We start from the raw sequence: 27,081 nt of genomic DNA, 5'->3' as shown, positions 1-27,081 counted from the left end.
GAGAAACTGGGGAAGTGGCTACGTTATTGTGGAGACCGTGGTGTTGTGAGCAAAGACAGACAACAGAAACAAGATTTTAAAGAAAGTTAAAACAAAAGAAAATAATTCATGATGCACATGATATGTAGGTCTGAGATGTAATGGAGGTAACAGAAGGACAGAGTCGATGATGATTGTGGCTTCGCGCTATACCTCCGTTTCTGTCCCGCAGCAGGTAGCGGTTGACATCATGGATGTTTGTGTTGATGGTGGGACCGCTGGGGACGCTACCAGGGGTCATGTTGGGGTCATTCTCAGGGTCAATATTCTGAAGGCCCTTCCATGGCACACCTGGGCAGAACTCTGAGGAATAACAATCATTGATGAGGATAAATAAAGAGTTTTCATAAACAATTATATATTTTTTGATAACACTGATTGCTCTAATGGCTTTTACAACAAGCTAAAGACATCTAAAGATGTCAACTCTGTAATAATTTAAAATTAAAATCCATAACTGCTTTCTCACAAACATACCCTGTTTTCAATATTAATAATGTACAACTGTAATGTATCACTCATTGCTGAAGGCTAGAAAAACATGTTCTTCAACTTTTTGAAAAAGCTCTTTTAGTTTCAAGAATAATAGTTCTTAAAAACAAATCAAAATCAGAAGCTTTCCAGTTGGTCACATCTATGTTTTTCCAATCATAATTATAAAGTAAATAAAAATACTATTTTGGTAACCAGGGCAAAAAGAACAAAAAAAACAAACACTGACACAGGAGGCTGAATTCTGGTTACATCACTATTTAGCTTTTAAAGAAATGATTTGAAGAAACATCAGTGGAAAGTTCAACAGTTTTTTTCTTTGGCTAATGTCACTGGAGTATTTTCTGTGAGGTCTGACCTGGTGATTCTTTTGCATTCTTATAGAGCTACTAGCATTTATTTACACAAATATTTACAGCCTGACTAAAGTGGAAATCTTTCATTTTTATCAGATTTTCAGGTTTTGACCTGGCAACCGGGTCAACGATCAGAGAAGATCAAAGCAAAAACGGCTGGTTTTTGTTTGCTTGTCGAGTGACTGTTGCAACATTATGTTCAGTCACGTAAACAAGCTTCCTTTCCTGTGTGTGTGTCAGTGGTGGTTGGGGTTGCTGAGGTTTTGCTATAGAAGTCCAACCTGTTGAAGGCCCTCCTCACCACTTTGTATTTCCCTGCCTCTGAAGAGTTGTGGTTTTGATTGAGGGGCTTAAGCGCTGCTCACAGTTTGCAGTTCTACTCTGCAGCTGCAGGTTCCACTGAGGACATTTGCCATGTCATGAACTAAACTGCATATTGTTAAAGGATCCGGATATGATTAGTTTTGCTTTCGCCAACAGTCACATAATTGATGATCAGCTTTTGAAGCAACTCAAAAATCTAACTGAAAATAAGGAAATCTAAGTAATCATCACAAAGTTTTAAATGTGTGTGCACTCCTCACCTGGAGGCCAGTTAATGTTGGCCCCATTTGAGATCTTTTCATTGGGGCTCTTGCCTTGGCCCCAGTTGTCAGGAGGCACCAGAGGGCTGCTGGGGGACTCTGAGTTAGAGATTAGATTGTAAGGGCTGTACGAGTCCTCCAGCTGGGGGTGCTTCCCTGGAGGTCCAAGGGTAGAGGCAGCAGATATGGCACCTGAAAGGAAAGTAAGTACAGAGGAAGATAAGTTTTCATACCATTAAATTAAAATTTGAGCTTCACGAAAGGAATTCACAAAACTCAGTCAAATGACCACATCTAAAAGTAAAAATTCTAATTTCTTTTAATCTATATATCTTTTGTATCAGATAGATGCACAATAATGTACACATATTGCCCTGCAAAGCTGTTATACAACTGATGTATTAAGAGTGCAAAACAATCTCAGATTGGAAATTCCTTAAAATAATTGAAATTTTCAGTAATTTGTTGCTCTAAATTGCAGAAGACTGTGCAGCAAACTAGGCAAGCATTTAAATATATAATTGGAAAATAACCAGAAATATCCATACCCATTAAACATTTTCACATTTTGCCACATAAAATCATAAATGCATTTAATTAGGATTTTAACTCTAGATTTACATCGGAAAGGCTCAGTCAAAGTCCAGAGCAACATCCAATCAAGTCCCTGAAGAAAGACTTGAAAAGAAATATTCATAGATTTGTACAATCTTATGTTTGTATTTCATATCACAATTCTGTCCTACATTGTGTTGGTCTTTCATGTATTTAAAGCAGTAAGTAACTTGCTTTTCCCATCTTTTTGAAACATACCATGCTTATTATTAAAGTTATTCTCCAAATTTGAAGAGTTGGCAGAGAGGTTGTCCATAGAGTTAGTGTGTGTCCACTGGGACAAGCGAGACTGGGGCTGAGGGGGCTCCTTCAGGGACAGACCCCCAACGTCCATGCCATTTACATTCATGTTTGGATTCAGTCCAGCTGCAGAGAAAACACAAGTGACTTTAAAATTATATTATACATGATAGCTTGACTCTTTACACAAACATCTGTGCATAAAACTGTTTTAGCTCAAAGCAAGATGACAGCAGCTTGTTCTTGTTTTGTTTTTTCTTAATAGGTGTATTAGTCATTCATTTATTTAACTTTAAATTTTTATTGTAAAAAATAGAGGTTTTTTTAGTTAGTTAAAAAAAACTAAAATCTGACTTCAACATTGCGTTGTTTTCCATAAGAACTCACAAAGAGGGTAGGTGCTGTAGGCATTGGGCGAAGATGGAGGCTCTTTGGTGTGCAGTGTGTCAGCGAGGCCCGGAGCCTGGTGTGGGCCTGTGAAAGGGTCCAAGGTTGATTTTCCGGAGCCAGGAACTCCAGCAGGGCCACCAGGTGGGTGCAGTCCGGCGGATGAAGAGGACGAGGAGGAATGCGAGGGAAGCTGCTGCTGCTTCATCAGCAGCGCCTGGTACAGCTGACGCTGGTGCTGCTGGATCTGCTGCTGCATGTTGGTGATTGTACGTGCAACCTGGAGAAAGAGAGAACGATGGACAAAATAATATATTATAAAAATAAAATATTGAACTATACATAAGAACTCAAGTGTTTGCTGCAGAAAGAGTACAAAAGAAATGCCAACTCAGAGTGGTTTGTGTATATGGAAATAATTTTAGGGAGACGTTACAATTTAAGACCCACGCTATAAAAAAATAGTTAAAAACTATTGAGCAGTTTCTTTGAGCAGTAAAGAAGCTTCAGTAGTTAGTATTTAATAGATTGTGTTGTGACAAAGGATCTTTCCTTTTTGCCAGTAGAGCAACATGTGACATTTGAAGTTGTGTCATAGCCATGGGAGACAGAACCTTCATACAGTCACACAACATAATGAATTATGAAATATTGTTTTTCTGTGAGAATGCACATGTTGACTCACTTGCTGCTCCTGTTGCCTAATGGGGCCGGACACATTGCGCTGCGCCTGCATCATCTGCTGCTGGATTTGTAAACGCTGGTATGCCTGAATGGAAAGAAAAAAATAAATAAAAGAAAATAAAATAATGCAAGGAAGGCTCAAATCATGCATGAATAATCAAATCTTTGTTCTTAACACTATAATTTATCTAGTTACTGTTTTTTTAAAGGGTTAATGGAATGAATGGAACCTAATGCTGCTGACATATATTCTGGAGTCCCACAGGGATGCAGTTTGAGGTCAGTTTGATTTCATTAAAGTCGTACGTCTTATGCATGCAACCATGTTGGGAAAAAAAATATTACAAAATACATTTTACCGTTTCTGTCATTTAGTTCTATATTCAGACGTTTTCAACTTCTCTCTTTGTCACTTTTTAGTCACTGCTTTAGTAAAAACGTGATATTTAAATCAGCTTAATTTAGTGTTTTTCTTACAACCATTTTCTTCCTCTTTCCTTGTTAATACTTTGATTCAACCACAGATATTCTGTGGGTTTAGATTATAAATGCCGTAGAAAGAATTTTCAGAGTTTACTCTCAAAAGGACTATTCATTGTACTTTTACTGTTAACAACTGCTCTCTGCTTTCTTCGCTTGTTTACTGCCACCAGCAAAGTGCCTCATTTAGTATCAATTATAGAACTTGTAATTAATTAATCACAATGACTATGTTAAAGTCTTTTAACTACAAATATTGCAACACATACAAGTTTCCTGTGTATTGTGATGGGTGACAATATAGACGAGTCATATTTGGTTTGTTTCAAGTAAAATATCTGAAAGGATTATTTGTGAATACAAAATGTAGCTCATTAGATGTGCTTAATATCTGTTCGCTGTAGTTTGTTCATCAATAACTTATAAATTGCAACTGTGCATAGGCCATCATATATTCTCTTTTCAGTTGTTATATATAAAATTCTTTACATAAGGGAGGTCTGATAGACAGGAAATGTCTTGTTCTGTTATCTGTGTCTAGTTCTTTGCAATGAGTTCTTTCCAAATATACATTTTGAATGTAATATATTGCATTACATTCAGCTTCCCTATTTTAAGTGGGCATTGCGTATGTTCACATGCATTTTTTTCCTCTGTGTATTTTTAATATGGTAATGGTATTAGTGGTTTTAGCAACCACTAGCGTTTCATTTTAACTTCAACAGTATTTTTTTCATTCTTATAAATTGCAATAAGTAGATTTTGTGCATTTGTGTACCAGCTGTGCTTTAAATGCAATGAATGAAATGAAACAGAAGCCTTACCATTTGCAGTTGCTGAAGTTGGTACAACAGGGTCATTTGTTGAGGGTTTATTGGTGAGGTTAAAAGTGCAGGGTTAAGACCAATGTTTTTTGCTGCAAACTGCAAGAGTTGTGCTTGGACCTGACAGGAGTAGAGGGGTGAGGAAGAAGGACAGAAAAAGAGCTTTAAAAATGGCAACAGAAAAAAAACACAACAGCTCCATCTAGTGGGAGGTTCAAACTAATACATCAGTTTTTATTATCATGGGAAAGCAACAGTCTGTACTTCCAGAACAAAATCATTATATATAATATATATCTATTTATACATATGTTAAATGTCATGTGTCTACCTGAGGGGAGAGAAACTGAGGCACTTGAGCACGTAGACTAGGCTGGGAGGAGCTGAGAGGTGGCACTGGTGGCTGAGGAGGCTGCTGCTGCATGGCCCGGGTTTGTGCTGCTCCATTACCGCCAAACATTCCATTGGGTATCTGAAAGTACAGCAGATAACAACCCAGAAACATTCGGTTAAATTTCACTTACACAAGTATTTAATAAAGCACAAACAAAAGCAACAGAAATTAACTAAAATGCTGAACCGGTCAACAAATCCCTTTAACAATAATTTTAAAAGCATTGAAAGTAAGAAGGACGAGAAAAAACGACTGACAATAAAGGTGCTGCCAATGTTATTAACAACATACTTTTGAAAATATTTAAATCAAAGAATAAAATAAATACAGAAAAATAAAATATATGAAAAAACAAAGATGGTAAGCTGTAATGAAATTGAGTATATCTGACCATTTTGAGAAAACAAAAAAACAGAAAATGGTCAGTGAAACTGGTCTTTATAGGACTGATTAGATCATTCAATGAATTGAGTGAAGGCATTTAAAGTCAATGAAGAGTTCATGAAACACACTCAAAAGCTTGGAAAACTAACATGTATAACTTATATGCAAATATAAAGACTAAAGATCTGTATTTTTTGCATTTAACTACAAAATGCTTAGGCAAACTACTGGTAACCTTTAACTTGATTCACAAGAGTATGCAGTTTTTCCACTATTCTAATCCCAACACAAAATAAATATCCCTTTTTTTGTTCTGATACAACACTGATATCTGATTATACTGTAGTGCATAAAAGCCATTAAGTACAACTTGTGAAATACAGGTGTTTTATTTTCTCTTGTTTATTTGAAAACAGTACTCTACATTGTATATTGAAACAGAAAATGCTTCTTCTAATGTACCTGTCTGTTGTTCAAGTTTTGCATGGCCAGCCCCGGATTGCCCTGTCCCAAACCCTGCCCTGCAAGGCTACCGTTGGCCAGGGGGAGTTTCAGGCTGGGGGAAGGCAAAAATGGTGATGGGGGAGCGTCATCTGACAGGACGTTATCCTGGAGGACAAACAAACCCACGACCAATCAGAAAGGAGAAAGTGAGAAGAACAAAATAAAACTTTCTCATTATTTATGTGTATAGACTGCTCCGGTAATTGTTTTCTCACCTTGTCAAGAAATGTGTTGCGGTCAGAGGGGTCTTTGGAGAGAGCGGAGGGCCGACACACTAGGGTCTTGTTCATCCCGTTGCTGTAGTCAGACATCCCCAAACCCCGCTTGTCCAGATCTGTCTTCTTCTCCAAGAGAGCAGCTGCAAGGAGACAGAAGAATGGTGGGAGACAGCTAGGGTTAAAATCAGTTTCTCAACATAAATCATTGGCAGTATTTAGCGGTTTATAATTTACCTAAAATGAAGAAAGTGTATAATTTTGACACAATAAAGAGAAATATTCTAAACTTACTCATGGCTTGGTCAAGGTTCATGTTGTTGCTCTTCAAAGCCTCCTCAGCAGGGTCTCTCTGTAATACGAGAAGAATATATGATGCATTTTCTAATCAAAAACCTGTTTTTCACAACTAATTCAAAGCAAAATAACTAAAAAAAAAACCGCATAGAAAGACAGCGATGCAACTGCATGTACTTCTTTTTGGGGGGGAATCAAAATAACTACTTCTACCTCAGAATTTGCAATATATTTTGTTTACTTAAACAATGCATTCATACCGGAAAGCCCATGTCAGTGAGCTGTTTAATCAGACGGTTCATGATCCAAGTCTCATCTTGCTTGCTGCCGATCTTCCCCTGTGACATACCAGCAAAATACCACTAACACTTCCATCAGTAGAACAACAAGCATAACACAGAAGTGTTTCTGTGCTTCACACAGAAGTGAAGGTTGTTCTCTGACCTTGCTTGGACACCTTTTGGGTCCGTTGCCCCAGGAATTACAGGAGGAACTGCTGTCCTGCGATGTGGGACTGTTCCATACATCCCCATCCTCAGTGTCCCATTGGCTGGTAGACATGCTCATTTCTTCTCCATTTCCCCAGCCATCTTGCATAGGTTTGGGGCCTAAAAACATGTATTGAATGTATAAATTAACTATAGTAACAACAACAGCAACAACAAAAAAAACCCCATAAGATTCTCATTTTTCATTAATCTCATATTAACATGATTCATTCTGTTTCCAAAAGGTGTCAAGCAGGTTATTCTTAGTCAGACCACTAGGTGCCACTGTTGCCATTTGCCATCTTTACCTTACTCAACAACCCTTCTATAATTTAAAACAGTTTCACCCAGCAGTAAAAACAACCACAACCTATTGATTCGTGGAATTGCTTTAATCTTAGCAACACACCACTCAAGGAACATCGACAAACACCTTCTGACTACAATTTGAAATCCCTGCAGTAAAAAACAGATGCATACACATTTTGAGTGCCATCCTGAAGACTAAATCTCCAGCAAATTCCCAGGTTACATATACAGCAAAGTTTAGAATATGTAACTATAGCCAAAAGCAAAATGTTTGTCAATTAGTTTACCTGATTTGCAAGGTGCAGAACCCGTGTGTCCATTTGACCTCACGTAAGGGCCAGGTGGCTCGTGGCCACCGTCTCCCCATCCTCCAACACCACCTGGGGGTTTCCCCCAAGCAGATGTACCATTGTCAACAGCTGAAGTTGGAGCTGCTGGCTCTCCCCACGCAGGCTCCGGCTTGGGCTGGACACTGGGAAGCTCTCCCCAACCTGGAAGAAATGTACATTAATTTAGAAAAAGAAAACAGAGCTAAAAAGAGAAGTCTTGGCTCACATCTTGTCTCATCATATCTCATTACTGTACATAAGATCTCTGGTAACCAAAACCAGGCTTCTACTTCTCTACCTTATCTGTGTATTCATTGCACAGGCTTACTGGAACTGACTTTTTAACTTATAAATGGGCTACCACAAGGTCTTATGAAGACCCATATTTTTATTGCCATCCAGCCCAGGACAGAGGATGATAAAGAAGGAAAAAATAAACTTCAACTGAGAATAAAGGCTAATTTTCTAGGTCTTAAGCATTAGCCAGAAAAAAACTATTATAAATATTTTCAAAATGTTTATAATTTTTAATATCAAACTATAATCAAATGATTCGTTTGAGGTGTTTAAAACTGTTTTTAGTACCTGGATTTGCAAGGGGCGGTCTACCCTGGGGTCCCCCAGCCGGATGAGAGGCAGCATTATTTGGTGACCCATTGTTGTTTCCTTGGTGCAGCATGTGACTTGGGGGCTGGCCATGGTGAGAATGATGGTGCATGTGGTGAGAGTGATTGTTGTTATTACTGATCGTTGCTACTGCACCATTCTTGTTGGGTGGTGGGCCGCTGTTGCCTGGGTTGTTATTTGGATTGTTGCGATCCCACATGTTGACGGTCTTGCTGTAGGCATTGGGATCACCCCAAGTTGATGTTCCGTCATCGATCTCCATCTTCCGGCGGATGGAGGGAGGAGAGGGCTCCTCCCAACCAGTGGGCTCCGTGCCCGGCTCCTGCTTGCTAGCGTTTCCCCAGCCAGGGTTGCTTTGCTTCACCGAGCCAGGACCACCCCAGGAACCAATGCTGACACATCCTCCACTACCAGTGCTGCTGCCACTGCTGCTGCTTTCTTGGGGCTTTGCAGAGCCCCAGCCTCCCTGCACTGGGCCACTGGCACGTGGGGTTTCTCCCCAGTTGCTGTTGCTCACAGCAGGAGTAGGTTTCCCCCAGCTCCCACCTCCTCTGGTTCCTCCTCTAGGGCTTTCATTCCATCCACTGTTTTCTCCATTACTTCCTTCTCCTTCCCACATGCTGCTGGAGGAACCATTTTTCTTCATGTCTGGGGCCCCCCACTCACCTGTGGTAGAACCACTGGAACCCACATTACTGTTGCCCCAGCTATGAGAGTTTTTGGGGCTTTCTCCCCAGCTGCTAGGCTTGTTTTTCATCATGCCATCATCCCAGCTAGATGACTTCTCATCAGAACCCCAGGATGAGCAGTCTTCATTTTTAGGACCACTGGTAGGTAAAGGGTCTCCCCAGCCACATGCTGTCCCATTTGGGGCTTTGGTTGCTGAAAGTGGGGGGTCCCCCCATCCTGATCCAGTTTGAATTGGCTGCGGTGGAGGAGCGCTCCAACCAGAGGAGGATGATCCTTCACTGTTCATTTTTCCGCCAGATCCAGGCCTCTGGCTGGGCCCAATGTTAGGGTTAATAGCACCTCCATTGGTTGATGAGGGTCCACCATTAGAGCTGGAGCATCCCATGGTGTCTGAGCTGCTAATGCTCTTCCCATCATCAGAATTGGCTACTTCCATCTCCCACACAGTGTGCTGCCGGATGGGGGTCTGTCCCCAACCCGAGTTACTCAGCACTCGGGGGTCTAGGTCCTGCCGTGGGAGCAGAGGGGCAAATTCCATGCTGGAAGATCTGTCTCTGCATCGGGATCGCCCTTCACTGCTGTCTCCGCTATCCTCACTCGCTGGAGCTGTTCCTGATTGTTTGCCCCATGAACTCATTTGGTGATCCTGGCCTGGACCAGAATTACCAGCATCCACCGAGTCCCAGCCTTTGGATATATCCCCACCTCCAGAGGACTTCCCCCAGTCTCCCCAGCCACCACTGCCACTACTTCCACCGCCACTGCCTTGGCGGCCCCAAGCAGAAAGCCCTCCAGAGGGAGATGAGTCCCAGCCCGAGTCTTTCGGAGACTCTGTCATCTTGTTTTCTCCTCCACCCCACACAGAGCTGCCTGTTGTGTCCCCACTGAGCTGGGAAGACTCAGTGGGTGAATGACCACCCCATCCAGTAAGACCGTGGATGGGGCTCATAGGCTCCTGAGCTTGTTGTTGTTTAGTATAGTTTGGTCCATCAGTGTTAAGGTTAGCAGGCTCCATATTGAAAGATAAGTTTTTGTTGGTTGAAAGGTGCTGCTGATCATTGTCATTACCACTTATCATGCTGACCCAACTCCCCCCACCATTGTCCGCATTCCCGTTTCCCACATTTCCATTTCCATGTATGCCTGGTGGGAGGGACGAAGAGCTGGGGCCATTAACACCTCCCGCACCACCTTCATGTCCCAAGACAGGCCAAGCCGATGGGTTGGCATTGGGGTTGAGGTTCAAGTTAAAATTAGGTGATCCCCAGTTACTGGGGGCTGCTACTCTTCCACCATTCATGCCATCTTGTTTCCCATCTGAACCCCAGCCTCTACTAGCTGCTAACGTGCTGGTTGACACAGGTCCCGTCATCATGGTACTGCTTGGTTTGAGAGAGTTATAGTGGGCCTGCTGGCCAGTGGCACCTGTGGCCATACTCAGAAGACCACTCCTACTTCTAGAAGCGACAGCACTGGTGTCTAAGTTAGAGCTAGCTGAGCCCAAGGAGCATTCTGGGTTTGATGGCTGGTCGGAGTCGATATTATGCTTAATGGATGGCCAAGCTTCTGTATCACTTCCGTCAATGATCACTTTATCCCAATTGTTGGCACTGGAAGGTCCGTCAACAGGTACTGAAGTGCCCCAATGAGACTTTTCATACTGGGCACCAGAGCTGCTCAGCAGGGATATGTCTGAGGGAAGACAGACAAAAGAACGTCATTAAGGAGACATCACTTTAATAGATATACAAGGACATAAAATAATAATAGTCTGGAATTCCAATAAATACATAAATTGAGAATAATAATGGAGATTAAGAATGTAACAGAATGTCTTGACACAAAATCAATCAATACTGAAAAAGTAAAAAACAAATGTCATGAGAAAAGCTGCCTAGTTGCTGGTTTAGTTTAAACTATTATTAGAAGCTTGAAATATGAAGGAGAGTGCTTTCAGCTTTATACCAGTATACATGTTTGAGAGTCTTAGTTTGAAATAAGCATTATAATAAAATAATAACAGAATCTTTAAAATATAGCTTGTAGTGACCAGGGCTGTAAAATACCGGGAAAAATAGAGAAATTATTTGCTGAATATTACAATATCATCACACTTTTATCAGTTTAAAGGACAATAACAGTCCATCTAAACCAGGGGTGTCAAACTCCAGTCCTCAAGGGTCGGTGTCCTGCATCTTTTAGATGTATTTCTGCTGCACCACACCTGAATAGAATAATTAGGTCATTAGCAAGGCTCTGGAGAACTTATCTACACAAGGTAATTATGCCATTTCATTCCAGTGTTCTGTACCTGTGGCACATCTAAAAATTGCAGGACAACGGCCCTTGAGGACTGGAGTTCGACACCCGTGATCTAAACAAACGTATATATTATAGGACATTAGGGTTCAAATCCACAGAAGCTGTAATGAAGCCCATTAAATATTTGTACTATTTGGAGCTGAAAGGAATTTGTGATTGTAATATTGAAAACAGAAATAACGACGATGACTGGGATTCAATATATTGTACCCTGATAACAGACAGGATGAAAAGTAGGGAGGGACAATTGTTATATGGTGAAGAGAATGTATTATATTCAATTGAGGAACACCATGTTTTACAGCAAGGTTCACTGTCAGCCTATATTTAGTTGCCTGAACCAATTTTGATCTCCTTCGTTTATTAATGCAAGCTATCTGCCCTGACAGGCAGAGATGGTCACACTGCCACTATGTAAAATTTATCACATAATCAGAATGTACAGTCAAGCGTGTTCCATGTCATATCAACTATGGCATATCCATATATCCCCACAATTGTGCAGTGGACCAAATAGAAACACTTAGCAGGCGCTTTCCTCTTCCAAAACCCGTCCTTTTAGTTTCTCTTGTATAAAATCCTTCAATTCACCTCTCTTTTAGAAGCCGATACTTCTTTTGTGTCTTATTATTTTACAATACGCACATATCAGTTATTTTAAAGTACCTTCAGAACAAATTTTTTCCTCCCTCTTTTTTCCCTCCCCTCCTCCTAACCCCCAGCAGTAAGAGGCCCATCAGTCTCTATTGGAGCTTTGCTGGCTGGCCCTGTGAAGGTAAGACCAAGTGGAACGCTCCTCGTTTACTGGAATGAAACCAAGGCGGCTTCTCATCCATCACTCCTTATGCTTCGCCGGTTCCGCTCCTCCTCTAACTTCATGGTATTAAAACCAAAAACGACGTCTTTCTCCAACTTGTTTTCACTACCCGCATATAAGTAAGAGAGTAAATCTATTCACCTAACCCTTTTTTCTTGTTTTTACACAGCAGGTACCTCAGGGTTACTGCAGGTTTGCAATCGGCAGCAAGCAAATTTATGGAGCACAAAAGCTTCCATCAGATGGGGATGGGGGCTTGACTAATAATACATTAAGTCAATGGTGTAAAAGGGTAATCAATCATTGGGGGGCAGCTAATCAATGATCTTATTAATGCTAGTGGGTGAGAGCAGGGAGACTATCGATCCAGTATGCAAACACCAGGACCGCTAGGCCAGCAGCAGGCAACTGAATGCGATAAAATATATGAATATCACCAGCAAAAAGGTCAAAGATGGGAATAAAAACCAGAGAGAAATGAAGCAGCACATATTTATCCGAGTTCATATGAAGTACAGCAAAAACACAAGGCTCAAACATCAAACCAGGAGATGTTATAATTCAAATAAAAAGTGACAAAAGTGGGTTCAGAAAATGGCAAAGCAAACATCTCATTCCAAATGAAACTACAAAAATTATCCGTAAGGAATAAAAGAAAAATTCTTCACTGGCTCACATAACTGATTGTTTAATCGTTCCCTTATTTAGAAAACACGTTACATTTACTGTTTCTCTATTGGAAATTTTCATCTGATAGTCAGACCACTGTGGTCATTTTAAAACAGCTAAAATAACTATTAGGCAGAGAAACAGGTCAAAAATGATTCCTGCAGATGAGGAGAAAATGTTGATTTGTTTGAGGTGTGTGGAGTCCTATAGAAATTGTGAAATATTTGTTGCGTTAAGATACTAAGATGCATGGCATAAAAGTAGCTCAAAAACATGTCCTTGTGTATCTCGTGTCCCCTGGTGGCATTATTGTTGATATGTAAACGTGCTAACAAAAATCTGCAGTTTGCAACAAATCAGAAAAAGGGAAACATATAAAATGATTATGCTTTTCTCTTGAAATAAAGTTAAACGCTGTTGTAGCTTGAATGGAAATTGGAAGCTTCAGTTAAAATGATGTTTTTATGAGCACTTAACAGTGATTGCTTTTTACAGCAGCAGTTAAGGACAGTTTACATGACAAATACCTGAAACAGGGGCAACCTCTGCACAATAAATATTCAGCCTTAAAAAGGAGCAGAAAAGAAGGCAAACACAAATTGCAAAACCAAATGAAGTGAACTAAATTCTAGCATTTGTGTCTGCTTTTTAAAGTATAATGATATGAAAGTTAGAAAAAAGTTACAAGTAGTAAATATTTGATAAACAACAGTGATGAAAATCCAGCCAAATTTGTTCTAATGCATATTAAGAATCTCCATCCAGCTCCAGAACCAATTCCCTTGTGTCCCAACTAAAAGTCGCTTAAAAAAAATAAAATCCTGATACCTGCTGGTGTGCCATCAGGGACTTTATCCCAGCTGCCCCCCAGTGAGTTGTGAAGCCACATTTTCCGTGGCCTATTTTTGAAAAACTGTCTCATATTTTGTTGATCTAATTATTTTAGGATTGTTCTTCACCCTTGAACGTGACTTTCACAGTTAAAGACACTGCAGTTCCTTGTCATTATATGTTATGAGCTTTAAAGAAAAATGCTTTGAGCTGAATTATCAACAAATCATTAAAAAAACCCCAGAGTAAATATGTTCTATTAGAACTAAAGCAAACCGCTCAGGATCAAAACAGTCAGCAGGAGCAAGGCGTGAGCTTAAAGATGTACATGTCATCTTCCGAAATAAATTATAAACCTATACCTGTTTGGAAGAATGCATTTTTAACCAATTAAAGCAACATTTAAGGAGGATGTATCTGCAAGAAACAGTTCTGGCGAAATATCTAGGATGGATATAAGATCGATTAAGTGGGACACAATCACATAATGATGTAAACCATGCAAGACTGATGCAATGTAGGGTGGTTTTACAGCATATATGAAGCACTCGTCCTGAAGCACTGGACGAGGACTCAAGACATCTCTACTTTATGTTTTATTAGTATAATTAATTAGGTACATTTTTGATTTTTGAAATAGAAGCATAGTGCTTCCTTAAAGGAGAATATACTAGCTATTACCAATATATACTAATTGCAATTAAATCAAAAGAATTAGATAGATGCTACCACCTTCTAACAAAAAGATTTGAGAATCATTTGCACGTGCCATCCTGTTGCAACAAACAGAAGCCAGACAGCTAGTCTTTAAATTTTTACACGATAGCATCTTCAACTACACGCCTTTTAACTAGGCGTCTAGTTAAGAAAAAAAGAAAAAAAAAGAATCATGACAGTCTTTAATATCACGCCATCTTCCCTCTTTCAGCTAAGGTAGCTTTTTATAGCTTTCAGATGAGCAAAGAGACATTTTTATCAGAGCTGGATTGCATCCAAGATGCTCAGCCGCTGCCACAAAAAGGAAATCTGTATTTGGTTCAGTCAACCCCACACCCAGACTGCGTCTCTTCCCTCATTTGCACATTCAGTTTTCTTAAGGATGCAAAAATAGGTTACGTGGTAGGCTGCTGTTCTTTAATCCCTCCCATCTGATATAACATAAATCTCAAAGAAAGAGCTTACAAAACAAAAGGCAAAAAAGAACCATGAGGAGACGGTGCTTACACTGGTAGAAAAAAAAAAAAAAGTCGGTCTGAGAGAGAGAGGGAGAATGGAAAAATACCCGGAGAAAGGTGCACGGAGACATTGCACAGATCCATGAAGAAAATGGGCACGAGCAGACAGTGTGTTAGTATGTCTGCTACATGGTGCACAAGCAAAGCAGCCTGTGAAGGTATTAGCTTTCTGTATCTTATGTAAACAGTTAATCAGAGTATCTGCCGCATGACTGAGCTAAATCTGTTTTCATAAGTCCTCCATCAAATTCCAAAAAGGTCTTGCTAATTCTTAGCAAATCGCCGATGTAAAAATCGCTGATTTAAAGGAACATAAATGCAAGTTGGATGTAAAAAAAAACAAACAAAGAGCTGAAGGCGATTATTTCCGTCTAGCATTTGCAGTCATGTGGAATAATGCGCTTCTAGGCTCATTCAGGTTGCAATTAGAAGGGCAGACTCTGATTATGACCTCTAAATGAACGGATGAAAAAAATAGAAAAACAAAAGGTCCCTCTATAGCTTCATGCGGTGACCAGGTCTGCCTTTGTGTGCACATATGAGTGGAAGCTTGATTACTGCATGAATCTGAAGTGTTTTTAGTCATGCACAAACAATCAATGACGATCAAAGATCAGCGATACCGTGTGCTGCCATGCAGAGCTGAGGCAAAAATAACAAAAGATGAACTTCATATAATGAAGACTTGCTGCCATCACAGAAATGGGCATTCTGCCAAGAAGTAAATGTCGTCCCCTCCCCTTTAAATGAAATGAAACGCTGGGTGACAGAACGCATAAGGGCAAGGGGGGGCGCGGAGGAAGATAGAGGAGAACCTGGGGGAGGGGTTCATTTATTCAGAGTGGAGAAAGAGAGAGAGAATAAGATGAGCAACAAACTGATTTCTTCCGTTTGACACTGAAATCCGGCCCAAGCTCAGCTGTAGAATCCCATAAAACCAGAATCAAAAGCAAGAGGGGGGACATTTATTAGTCTTTTGTCCCCCTAATAGACCCTCTTGGCTTCTCACTCAAGGACGGCGTGTACTTGTTTTTCCGGAAGCAGAAAGGAAAAAGGGACAGTGAGGGAATGGTCTCGAGGGAGCGCAAAAAAAGCTCATCATTCACGTCTGTTTACCTCTGCTGAGAGACGAGGGAACTTACAAGAGGGGAATCGCAGCGACTTCTCTGGTTTCCCTGACTGAGTCGGCGTTAATGAAGCCACCGGGGGGTTCTAGCACTTGTGTGGGTATGAGTGTGTCGCAGCGTGAGCACAAGGGCCAATCCATACCTCCCTGGCTTCATTAGGGCCAAGCAGTCATCTGAATATTTGATCACCTTTAAAAACATACAAACAACCAAGAGCTGCCGATACAAGCAGACGGCATTTAAAGACATCAGAGTAGCGGGCGATATAGACATAGAGTTTTATCACAATGTTTTGTAGTACTATTGTGATAATGAGAAACATAAAGACTTTTACTTCTTTCTTAGGTAAATGCATGGCACAGCATTCATGGCGCCACATATATGAATTATGGTCTTGAAAAACATTCCTATTTGAAATCAGCTTTGTATATATATTTATTTTAAATTTTATTGATATTTATGGATGCTGTTGTTGGAAAAACAATGGAGAACAGCAATAAATAAAAATTTGTATCTTAAGAAAAGTTTCACAATAAATGACAAACGGTACGATAAATGCCCACCACTAAAGTCAGGCTGAACTGATATAAGATGGATCTGTCTGAACTGTTCAGTTAGTCTCAGTTTAATTAAAAGCAAGCACCCAAAGATTTAACTGAGAAATTCAACAAAAAAAACCCAGACACTTAGTTTTAAGTCAACAGGTTGAGGGGGGTGTGGAAGTGCAAATGAAAGGGCTGAGTGTTTAAACAAAGTGACCCTCTGGCTGCGTGCTCTGTCTGGATGACGGGCAACCAGCTGTTCCCGCTCCACTTCCCACACTCCTAACAGACGGCCATTTCAGCACCTGCCGGTGGGAAGCCCGTCTGGACGGCTGCTAGCCGCTTCCGACCACTTAATGCTCCCAGGTCAGCTGGAGACATGGCAGTAGCGGGTGTGACAGAGAGACGGAAAGGGACGAGGGGGGAGGGCTATCTGTCTGGTAGGACAATTGAATGCATTCTAAAGGGCAGAGGTCATGTGAGGGTCTTAAATGCCCTTGAATTTAAAGCAGGTGCCCAAACAGTTTTTGTGAGGCTGTCCGACAGCCAGCTGGAAGCTTTGAAATTTTTATGTGCTCATCTGAATTTTGAACACATAATGTAAAAATAGAAAAACATCTAAAAGACATTTGAGAAATGAATGCTTTAGATTCTTTCTGGTATTTCATCTATTTAAATGTCCTTTTCTGCATAAGTGGCATCTATGCGCGAGTGTGTGTGCGTATGTGTGTCCGCATGGTTGTTTCCTTGTGATGGACTGATGACCAGTGTGTGCCCTGCATCTCACCCAACTTACCACATGTTTATCCTTCGAGGGATGGAAAGATTTACAGAAGTTAAACAATGATAGGTTGCATCATAAAATCCCTCTTGTCCCAAATAGGAATCAAAGTTTTAAAAAGTTAAAAAGGTTCAAAACCTCAAAAATCTTCTAGGAAGTTGTTCTGATTGCTAACAGACTTTTCAATGTGATGTCAGAGAAAGACTCTCTATCCAAGCAGTTAGTCTGACAAACCTACGAGACAAGCACTTGTGATAATATATAAAACACAAGTACTTGTCTTACTTGTGTTTTATATATCATCAATGTTGCAGTCGAAATGTACGCTTTTTAGTGCGTTGTATTAAATGATTGTGTTAATTGTGAAATCTTACTTTGAGAATGTCATAAATTAAAGCATAATTCTGAAACTTCAAACCACAGGGTTTATAAAAGTTTTGGGAAATTTAATTTAAGGACTTTTATATTCAACACCCATGTGAATTGCAACTCATAACTTAATATGTTAGTTTAATAACTCACTTAAATAATAATCAGTGTACATCAGATGTGACATTAAATAGTCAAGAAAAGTTCCAATAAAAACCAGACAGCTGAAGTTGCAGAGTAGGGTGAATGTTAAGGACGAAAAGGTTTTGTCACATCTTCATAAAACTCTCCGTAGCTAGAATAATGAAATTCAGGAAATACACAGATTCTGTTTCTCACACCCTGTCTGACATTTTAAGAAAATCTGGACACATTGGTGACTTTTTGAAGGCCTTAGTTTTAGATTCTTACAAATTAGACTTTTCATGTTTTTTAGACCCTGCAGAATCCTTGGTAGCAATCAGAAACAAGAACTACATGTAAAAGAAAACAAAAAATACATATGTATTAATACATACTTGACATATATGCTTTTTATATATGTGTACTTTTTAACTAATTAAAATTACCCCTAATCTTAACTATTTTTAAGATTGTAATATTTCTGCAACTTAGAAGCACAATGTAAAAAATTCAAATGTAGGAGTAAATAAAACAGAATTTAACTACTGTGTCTTCTCTGTAATTTACAGCCTAACAGTTGGTGCAACAACAAGGCTGCTGGCTATTAGCTGACAAGAAACAACGGGCTGTGCCTTAGAAGCCCTTAGGACAAAACCAAGAGTCTGAAGGAGGGGGAAACCCTGCCACAGGCTGTTTTACTAGCAGACCCCTGGGGAAAATGAGAGCAAGGTGAAGGCCAAGCAGGACAACCTCTGCTGCACTAAAGCATTACAGGTTAATACATCGGACCAAGGCATCTTAACTAGTATTAATCCCACAGGAGAGACATCTTTGTTTGACTTTCAAGGCTTAAACAGTTTGCTTCTCTGCTGAGAATAAAGCCTGGAGCCAAACCAAGGACACCATACAATCCATAGAGTACAATCAGGAAATATTTATACATCAACGGAATTCATTTTCAGCAAATGATCCAACAGATACATAACCAACACACTCCCGAAAAACTATTTTTAAGTAAACAGGCCTTCAGCTACCGATTACATAGGATTTAGGCTTCCGTTTGAGGCAGTGGCTTCATCACAAGAACAGCAACATAGAGCTCTGCACTGCTTTCATGACTCGGTGACTGTGCGCAGCAGCTGCGGCAGATCTGTTTACAGAGAGCGCGCTCGTGTGCTCACAGCAAACGTCGAGCCGGTAATCAAAGGCAAAACAGAGTGGCAGAGCTCTGCTGATCAAAAAAAACGAAAAGAAAAAAACAAACAAGCAAGCAAAGGGAAGCTAAACTAAGAAGCAAGCATGGGCTCACACTAGGTCCCACTTAAAGAAATAACCATAAAAACACAGCGCCACGCATCATTCCATTCAAGTCTTCAATGGGACAGTAGGTTAATGTAGGAAGATGAAAGAGTTTTCAGTTTGCAGACTGAAAACTCTTTGTACATTTATGACAACAAAAATGCTGTTTTAAATAATAATGTTTAGTCGGAAAAAGGTTAACAGCAGTGCATAATATGCAAGAGAAGAGAAGTCGGGCTCGAACACTGATGTAACTCACCACTAAGACATTACTTACAAATACAAACAAACACTTCACAAGGAGCCCCTCGAGGCATGTTCAGCAGAACTGATCCTATGAGCCAACAGGGAACTCATTAAAAGTCTAGGCCTGGCTAAGGAGGTCACAGCATTACTAAACCTCTTCATTTTCACTAGATGACTAACATTTTCAAATGGCTTGAAATAACTTGACAGTAACAATTTGAACATATCGGCAGAGGCGCTTCTAACACAAAGTACTCATTCCTTGATGTCCTTCAGATTTAAAACTACAAACTCTGATTGTTTTTTAGATTTTTATGAGACAGACTAACACAAAGCAGTGTATAATTGTGGAGTGGGAAGAACATGATGGTATTGTAATTTCTTTACAAATAAAAATCTTCACATTTTTAAACATACTGAACGTAAGATCAAAATAAAAACTAATTCTGCACAACGCCTTTTGTTGCAACTGTAGCTGCAAGTATTGAGAAATATATTTCCACCAACTTTGCAAGTCTTAACATTGAGCAAATTAGCTCAAGTTAAGTCCTATTGGACAGCAAGGCTGAACAGGAATGGTGAAGCCCTGCATCAGATTGATTAAATTTGAGCGTTTGACTAGCCCCTTCTGACATTAATATTTTTGGACTTAAAACATTCCATTGCCACTCTGACTGCATGTTTGGGGTCATTATCTTGTAATAGGTGACCTTTCCCCCCAGCCTAAGGTTGAAAAAACTGAATACGGAATCCAAAAAAATGACCAAGTAAGTAATGAAAAAATGCTCAACAGTTAAACAAATATACACAAATAGATGAAATAGAAAATGAATGTCCAACATTCAAAACAGTGACGAATCAAACTAAAAGTTCTGAAACAAAGCCCACGCACATTAAGCACCGAACAAAAGAAATAAAACAAGCGGAAACATAAACCGACTACACTGACACAAACCTGGCTTGTGTTTGCTTGTAGCGGACGTGGCAGAGTTTTGGGTCGTAGCAGATGACGACAAAGACGCTGAGGGTGAAGAGGAGGGAGAGGAAGGAGGGAGGGTGAGTGCGCCGAAGGCTCCTGCGGGCAGCGGCTGGCCTCTCTTCAGTAGCTGCTTGTGCTCCTGCTGACGGAAGCGAGGGGGCACCTCTCTGGGCGGATAGCGGCCACTGGCAGAGGACAAGTGGCACTGCTGCAGGAGTGGGCTCTGAGTCAGGACCTGGCTACCACATGGGGGGCCCTTGCCATTGCCAGAAGTAGAGGTGGAGAAGGAGGAGAGGGGCAGCGTGGGGCTGGAGGGTTGGAGGTGGTGAGATGAACCAGGACTGGGCTTAGTGGGGACAGGCTCTGGCACTGGACAGATACAATAGCATTCATTTCAGGTAACAGAGGCAGCAAACTGATGTCAACAGAGTAGAAGGAAACGATCTTGTGTCATACAGAGTTTTGCATTTAACGTTTCTATGTATTGCTACGTTACAACAAAGACACTTCAAGCACAAGTGCATCCTTGTGATATGAAAAGTATGGAGTGAATTTGTATTCAGTTCCCAGAGGGAATATAACGAACTATTTCATAAAGGAGCAAAAATTTCAATCTACAATCAGGCTGAAGAGAAAGCCTCAGTAAACAACTGCAACAGATTCCGGACTGCATTTGGGTCTGAGCTTTAACTCACATGTATATGTTTCGATTTCAACTGCTCCATTAACTCTGGCTGTGTGGTTAGTCTTTTGCAATCTCTAACAGATGATCTTCCAGCCAACATGAGCACACCATGTGCACACCGGTGTGCTCAGGATGAGGTCTCAACTGATTAAATCATCTTCCCCGACAAGAGATATCAAACCGATGCAGTTTTGAATGTTTAAAACTACTTATTATTTCACTTCCACTTCATAATTGTGCACTTATTTGCATTTTTAAAAAATTTAATTAAGGGACATGAGTGGTAGTAAAGGGACCAAATCTGGAAACGTTCATTAGCCATGAATGATTGTGCCAGGTACTATTTATAATTGCATTTGTTTCACTTAGTCTGTTGGGTTTGTCTGGATCTTTAGAGGAAGAGCTTCATGCAGCCTGCAGGTGAACATGTGTAACAGGTGTTGACACTCTTTGAAAAGGTCAGCTTATTCTTCCAACATCTATAACTAGCAGAAACCTCCCATCTTCTTCTTTCAAAGTCCTTTGTTGCACTACCCGTCATCACACACACAAGCCAAGACACATCCTCCTATTGATTGGGCCTGAGTGTGACCCTGTTATCACTGTGACCAACCAGCCAACTAATACGATACTGGACAGAAAAGTGACAGACAGACCTGTATAGCTACCAACCTAACCAAGCAAAGTGATCAAAAGAAAAGGTCTGGTCTGGACATTGCCTGAGAGTTCACACATAAATATCCAACAGAGTTTAAGGCTAAATGTAGGGATGTTATAAAAGATTATTTTTATAATCAATTAAAGTTTTTCTGTTATTTCAAGCTTTATCATGATCTTTATTGTTATAATAGTACCACAAAACACTAAGTCCATATCTCCCACCTTTAGCTGAGAGTCTACATTATTACCTTTAGAGGCCTACACTGCATTGCCAGTAATGAAGCACACAGTGACATGAACACACAGGTCAACACCGGCACACTGCAGGCTAAAATGAATTGAGTGCAGAGGTATTCTGCGGAGCCTGCCAAGAGCTTGTCTAAAAGCACGGCAGAAAGTGGAGGCGCTGTCAAGCCGACTACCCGCTGCAGCAGACTGGAAGCAGTAATAGGAAGCATAAATTCATAGTTATATTACATACATGTCTCCTCAAGAGATCAAATTCACATGCCTGAAATAAACTGAAAAATCCAGGCAGAAACACAAAGCGCTCACAGGGGTCTTTAAGTTTTTCAAGCCAGTGAGATCAGTGTCAACCTGAGGCAGAGGGAGAGTTTGCTTCGCTCCACCAGTGTGACCGCCTGTTGGCTTAGAGCTGCAGATGGTGACGCACATTTCTGATTAAAGTCAGCTCAGCCCGCCTGACGTCGTCTTGGCCAATCAGGCAACGGCACGATGAACGCTCACCACCCTACTCCTGTCTGACCTACACCGTTTTCACTCCAGTTTACTCTGCGTTATTCCATCAGCATCTCTCCATTTCTCTAGTTTTTCTTTTGCATCCAGCTGCTCTTCTCTGCCCACCTTCTTGTATCTTTTCTGTTATTTTTAATATTTTGATCCTCTTCAATTCTCTCCCCAGTCTGTAATTATTTTTCAGTTTCTTTCATGTTTCCTCCAGCCTCAGCTGGATGTTTCCCAACAACAGACTAATTTTACCTCAATCTGGCTTCCTTCTGAAGCAAGGTGCCTCTACTAATTGCCGGAATGGTACATTTTATGAAAATCAGCAACCTGTTACACTTTAAAAATTACTCTGGCTTGGAAGAACACAATGTTCAAGACCAAAGGGTCTTTCTTGTAAAAGGGAGAAAATCGCACTGAAGTAGTTTTGGGTAGCATGTTGGCAAAAGATGAAGCATTTAGCAAGTAGACCAGGATTGAAGAAATGCCCAACCAATTCTATAAATCTGCTGCTTGTCTAAATTCATAAATGCATGCACTTAAATAATATATAAGCAATGTTTAACTCACAACGTATGCCAACATGACCAGGTAAATGACACTAAAAACATAGATTATAAGGTTATTATAGACTATAACATAGATTTGAATCTTTGTTTAGCATTTAAGTCAGTACAACACTTTCAATCAGCGGTGCACCAAGATGTTAGGAAGAGAAAGTATTTAGGTTTTCAGTAAACCACAGCAGAACATCAGCTGAAAGAAAAAAAAATCTTCTGGTGATTAGAACTGACCATTTTGTAGGCAGACGGAAACTAAAAATCTATCATTTTTCATATTGGACATCGCACCATAACAAATCCTACCAGGTTACACTATCTTTGTGCAAGAACTGTTATTGAGTGGAGCAACCAACCCTGCTTTCAGTGTCAGTGAAATCTTTAAAATAAAGTCAGGAAAAGCTCAGACATGCAAAAAGAAAATTGGTTTAAATTGTATTTCTATGACATGCAGGCGCATGTTTGTGGTTTATTCAGATTGAGAAAGCAAACCTCTCAGCAGATCACAGAAAGGGTAAATGTATCACAGCAACATTTTTCTGTCTTTGAAAAAAAAAAAAATCAACCCCTTGTTTAACAGTTGATATAAATAACTGATGGAAATCAGCCACAAAATTCCAATTAGTGCATCTCTACACACAATGAGACTCATGATTGATGTTAAATCTATCACGAGATATATAAACTGTCTATCATGACATAGACTTTTGACATTCGAAGTAATAGTTACGAGATTTTGCCAACAATGGCCATCCAAACTTTTGCACTGTAGGAAAAAAAACTGTAGCCCTGAAGACGACAGCTAATTAAATAAGCGCAGGGATCAAGTGACGAAATTCCATTAAACTCTCCTGCTGAGGCTTTCTCAGCAACCTTGCGCACAAGTTTTAATTACAGCCTTTCTTGATACTAACTGGTTAATTACACTGTGTAAGAGAAAGTAAGATATAGCACTGTCTCAGGAAGAAGAACACAAATGAGAAACAATGAGTAAAATGGAAATACAAGAGAGAATCAGACATTTAATTGGAAATCCAAGAACAAGGCACAATTGGCAAAGAGATTGTTACAAAAAGAACCAGCTGGCTCCCTGGGCTTAGTGGCTGGTTGTGCAGGTTCCCACATCTCCGCTGACTATTGTCTGCAGAGCCACTTTATTATGCAGTCATGTTTGTGGAGGGGGGAGGGATGGACATTGCACATAGGCTTGTAAGCTCTGCACAATGGTGCAAGTCTTAGCCTAAGAATAGATGAAAAGTTGTGAAAGTGAGAAAAATACATTTGGTAATGTTTCACAAAAACGCATTTTAAGAAAAAATCTCTACTGCCATGTGAGAAAATGTTTGCGTTCAAAGAACAAGTTAAAAGAAAAGGGGTTTATAAAATATCCATTTTAAAAGTACAAAGGATCAAAAGAGTGAAAAAGAGAGAAAGAAAAGACTTGCCAAATTTATTAATTCAACCCACAACAAAAACAGAATAGACTTCAAACTTATTTTGGTCCTTCTTTTTTTATACAAAGCAGATCTGGATTATTTGTTTATTTGAACACCAACAGTGCAACTACTTTAATATATATTTAGTATCACTACAGCATAGTAACACTTTTAAATACTGACTTAAAATGTCAAAATTTCATGTTTTGCCAAAGAGTTCTTTTGTATAAATCCTAAACAAAAAAAACCTGACAGCGAACATACAGATGAAAAATAGATGGGTGAATTGATGGATAGTAGTAACAATGTTTGATGGACAAAAAGTAAAATGGACAAATGAGAAAAAAAAAACATGAATGTAATTAAAGTCTGGAAACACTTTTGTCTATCATTACATAGTTATAGTTGGAAAATACCACAAAAATCTAAATCCTGTCTTTTCCATATAAAGTAGGAATCCTGAGAAGAAGAAAAAAGAGCTAACAATAAACTCATTCCTGAGAAAGAAACAAAGGCTATTATTTTAATTATTGTAGAAATAAACAACCCAGTGCTGCAAATAAACATAAAACTAGCAAACCTGATTCCTTAGTTAGTGTAACAAACGGGACCCTTGAGTCTGAGATTTTAAGTGTATTTGTGTTTATATCCTGAACAGATCAAATGAGCGCACTGATGAAACGTCCCATCTGTCAGCATCAGGAGAGAACAACAGAAACTCGCCCCTTTCACTTTCACACAAAACGCAGGCAAAATTTCCCACTGCTTGCCCAATCTATAATGAGTGGTTGCTATAGAGACTGACAGTTGCCTAATGCACCTCCATGTGCCTCCTATGACCCCCTGTACCTGCTGCGACCCATTCCCATACTTCGCCTATTAATTAGCTTGTTCAACCTTTGTCTGCTGCAAGTTTTTTGGTTTTATAATTCTTTCTAGAGTTTCTTCTGTCCTGTAGGAAACATGAAAAAGTTGCCTCAAGAAACCCCTGATGGCAAGTGAGAGTAGAAAGCTTGAGGTCAGCGCCTGAGGGCAATGAATGCCTCGGGCAACATGTCTTCTGAATCCAAGAGCTAAACTCTACGACTTAAATTTGTTTTTAAAGCTCACATAATGCACAGTTAAGAGCCCTGGGCTGATAAGGTAAAAGAAAGTGTTGGTTGCATTGGTAAAACTCCAAAAGAATCTAAAAAGTTTTATAATAAGAAAACCATGAGGCAGCATTAAGAAATGCAATTAAAAAAATGGGGGGAAAAAACATTCTCTTTGTGGTTGTGTACCTACAGTAAGAACAAAAGAGCCCCTACATGGTGACATGCAGACACTCTTTCAACCTTTCAATAAACACTGCTATCCAAACAAATGCCCCCAAAACACAGTTTGAACTGTCACTCATCTCACTGTGCTGCGCACTATTAATCTGCCTTGCATTTGACATGAAGCAGCTTAATGTGGAGTTGAGGGGTATGTGGGGGGATAGGGAGGAGGAGGGGTGAGAAGCACTGAATAGGCTCATATATCTGTGGTGTGTGACTGTTCATACAACATAAATAAACAGAGAGGAAAGCATTGTTTAAGTTTGAGCCCTCCTCTTGTTTGGTCCATCCCTCATCCTCCTCTTGCTCGTGTTGAGAGAGCAAACAGAAGATGGCAGAGAAACAATTATGCTCCGCAGTCATAAATCTACTGGACGTAATTCACAGGCTATACACTATTAATTCGTCGTGTGTTTATAAATGTGTTTAACTCAAGAGGGGAAGAGGGGGAGAGAAAGAAAGGAGCAAGGCAGAAAGCTAAAGTAAATTAGCCCCTAATTAGATTGCGATTCATGAAATTCCGCTTTAAAAGTGTTGACGCAATTAATAGCATGTGAAATTGCAAATTAATCCAATACAAAACGAGGGGATGCACTTGGGTTTTTAAGAGCGTCTCTCGCCACTTTGAAAAATATAATGCTGTTATCACCATGGCGACACCGTGCAAATATGTTTCTCCTCAGGTTTGGTGGCAGTGGCTGAGCAGAGGGTGGGTGAAACGACGCAGACATCAGGAACAGAGAAGAAGGATGACACTGGCTCGCCAGTCTTTTTGAGATGAAAACACACATGATGCAGCAATACACAGAAGATTTCCTAATTATGCTGGTGCGGAATGCAGCCACCACACAGATGACTTTCTGAATCTGCATGTAGACTCTTATAACCTGAATAGAACTGATCGAACTTCCTGCCTGAACAGCACTTTCTCATAATCTCAATAATATGTGCATGTTTCTATGTAAATACCAAAAGATATGACACCACAACACATACAGCATCATCTCTACTGCATAATCTGCAAACATATTTAGTGCCATTCAACATTATGTGATGCTCTTAGTAGCTTTCATGTTTCTGTTCAAAGAAAGTATCTCCACACAATGATGCTGCTACTCCCATGATTCAGGGATGGTGATGTGAAGTTAGAACATAGAGGATTTTGTGCATACGTTTTGGTTAGTTTGACACAATGCAGTGTGAAAGCGAACACGAAGTTCTGGCAATATTGCAACTTTGGTCTCCAACAGAACTAAGTTACCAAATTATCAAGTGTGAAAACAACCTTATTTAGGGGTATCAGAGTAAAGGGAGCTGAATAAAAATGCAGACCACATTTAAGGTTTCAAAAAGCCATGTTTTCACACACTTATGCACTGGTATGTGTTTGTCTATCACACAA

At 40.0% G+C, this 27,081-nt stretch overlaps 1 protein-coding gene across 3 annotated transcripts in view; it reads right to left on the bottom strand.

The window, feature by feature from the left end:
- Window positions 1-27,081, bottom strand: part of tnrc6c2 (trinucleotide repeat containing adaptor 6C2) — a 55,458-nt gene that overhangs the window by 11,155 nt on the left and 17,222 nt on the right. For 2 of the 3 annotated variants that reach the window (XM_028017041.1, XM_028017042.1), the window contains 15 exons: window positions 20,255-20,647; window positions 8,207-10,630; window positions 7,580-7,783; window positions 6,940-7,103; window positions 6,756-6,833; window positions 6,493-6,550; window positions 6,199-6,341; window positions 5,942-6,088; window positions 5,033-5,173; window positions 4,702-4,821; window positions 3,399-3,482; window positions 2,714-2,993; window positions 2,285-2,452; window positions 1,472-1,663; window positions 193-342 (listed from right to left, as the gene is read on the bottom strand). In XM_028017041.1, coding sequence (XP_027872842.1) covers window positions 193-342; window positions 1,472-1,663; window positions 2,285-2,452; window positions 2,714-2,993; window positions 3,399-3,482; window positions 4,702-4,821; window positions 5,033-5,173; window positions 5,942-6,088; window positions 6,199-6,341; window positions 6,493-6,550; window positions 6,756-6,833; window positions 6,940-7,103; window positions 7,580-7,783; window positions 8,207-10,630; window positions 20,255-20,647 — 4,746 coding nt within the window. The remainder of the gene's footprint in view (window positions 1-192; window positions 343-1,471; window positions 1,664-2,284; window positions 2,453-2,713; window positions 2,994-3,398; window positions 3,483-4,701; window positions 4,822-5,032; window positions 5,174-5,941; window positions 6,089-6,198; window positions 6,342-6,492; window positions 6,551-6,755; window positions 6,834-6,939; window positions 7,104-7,579; window positions 7,784-8,206; window positions 10,631-20,254; window positions 20,648-27,081) is intronic. The other variant, XM_028017043.1, reaches the window with a different exon arrangement.

The sequence above is a fragment of the Xiphophorus couchianus genome, chromosome 5 (assembly GCF_001444195.1).
Source record: "Xiphophorus couchianus chromosome 5, X_couchianus-1.0, whole genome shotgun sequence".
In the NCBI taxonomy this organism is placed as follows: domain Eukaryota; kingdom Metazoa; phylum Chordata; class Actinopteri; order Cyprinodontiformes; family Poeciliidae; genus Xiphophorus; species Xiphophorus couchianus.
The sequence above is the reverse complement of the archived record's forward strand: the minus strand, read 5'-3'. Positions and strand labels throughout refer to the sequence as shown.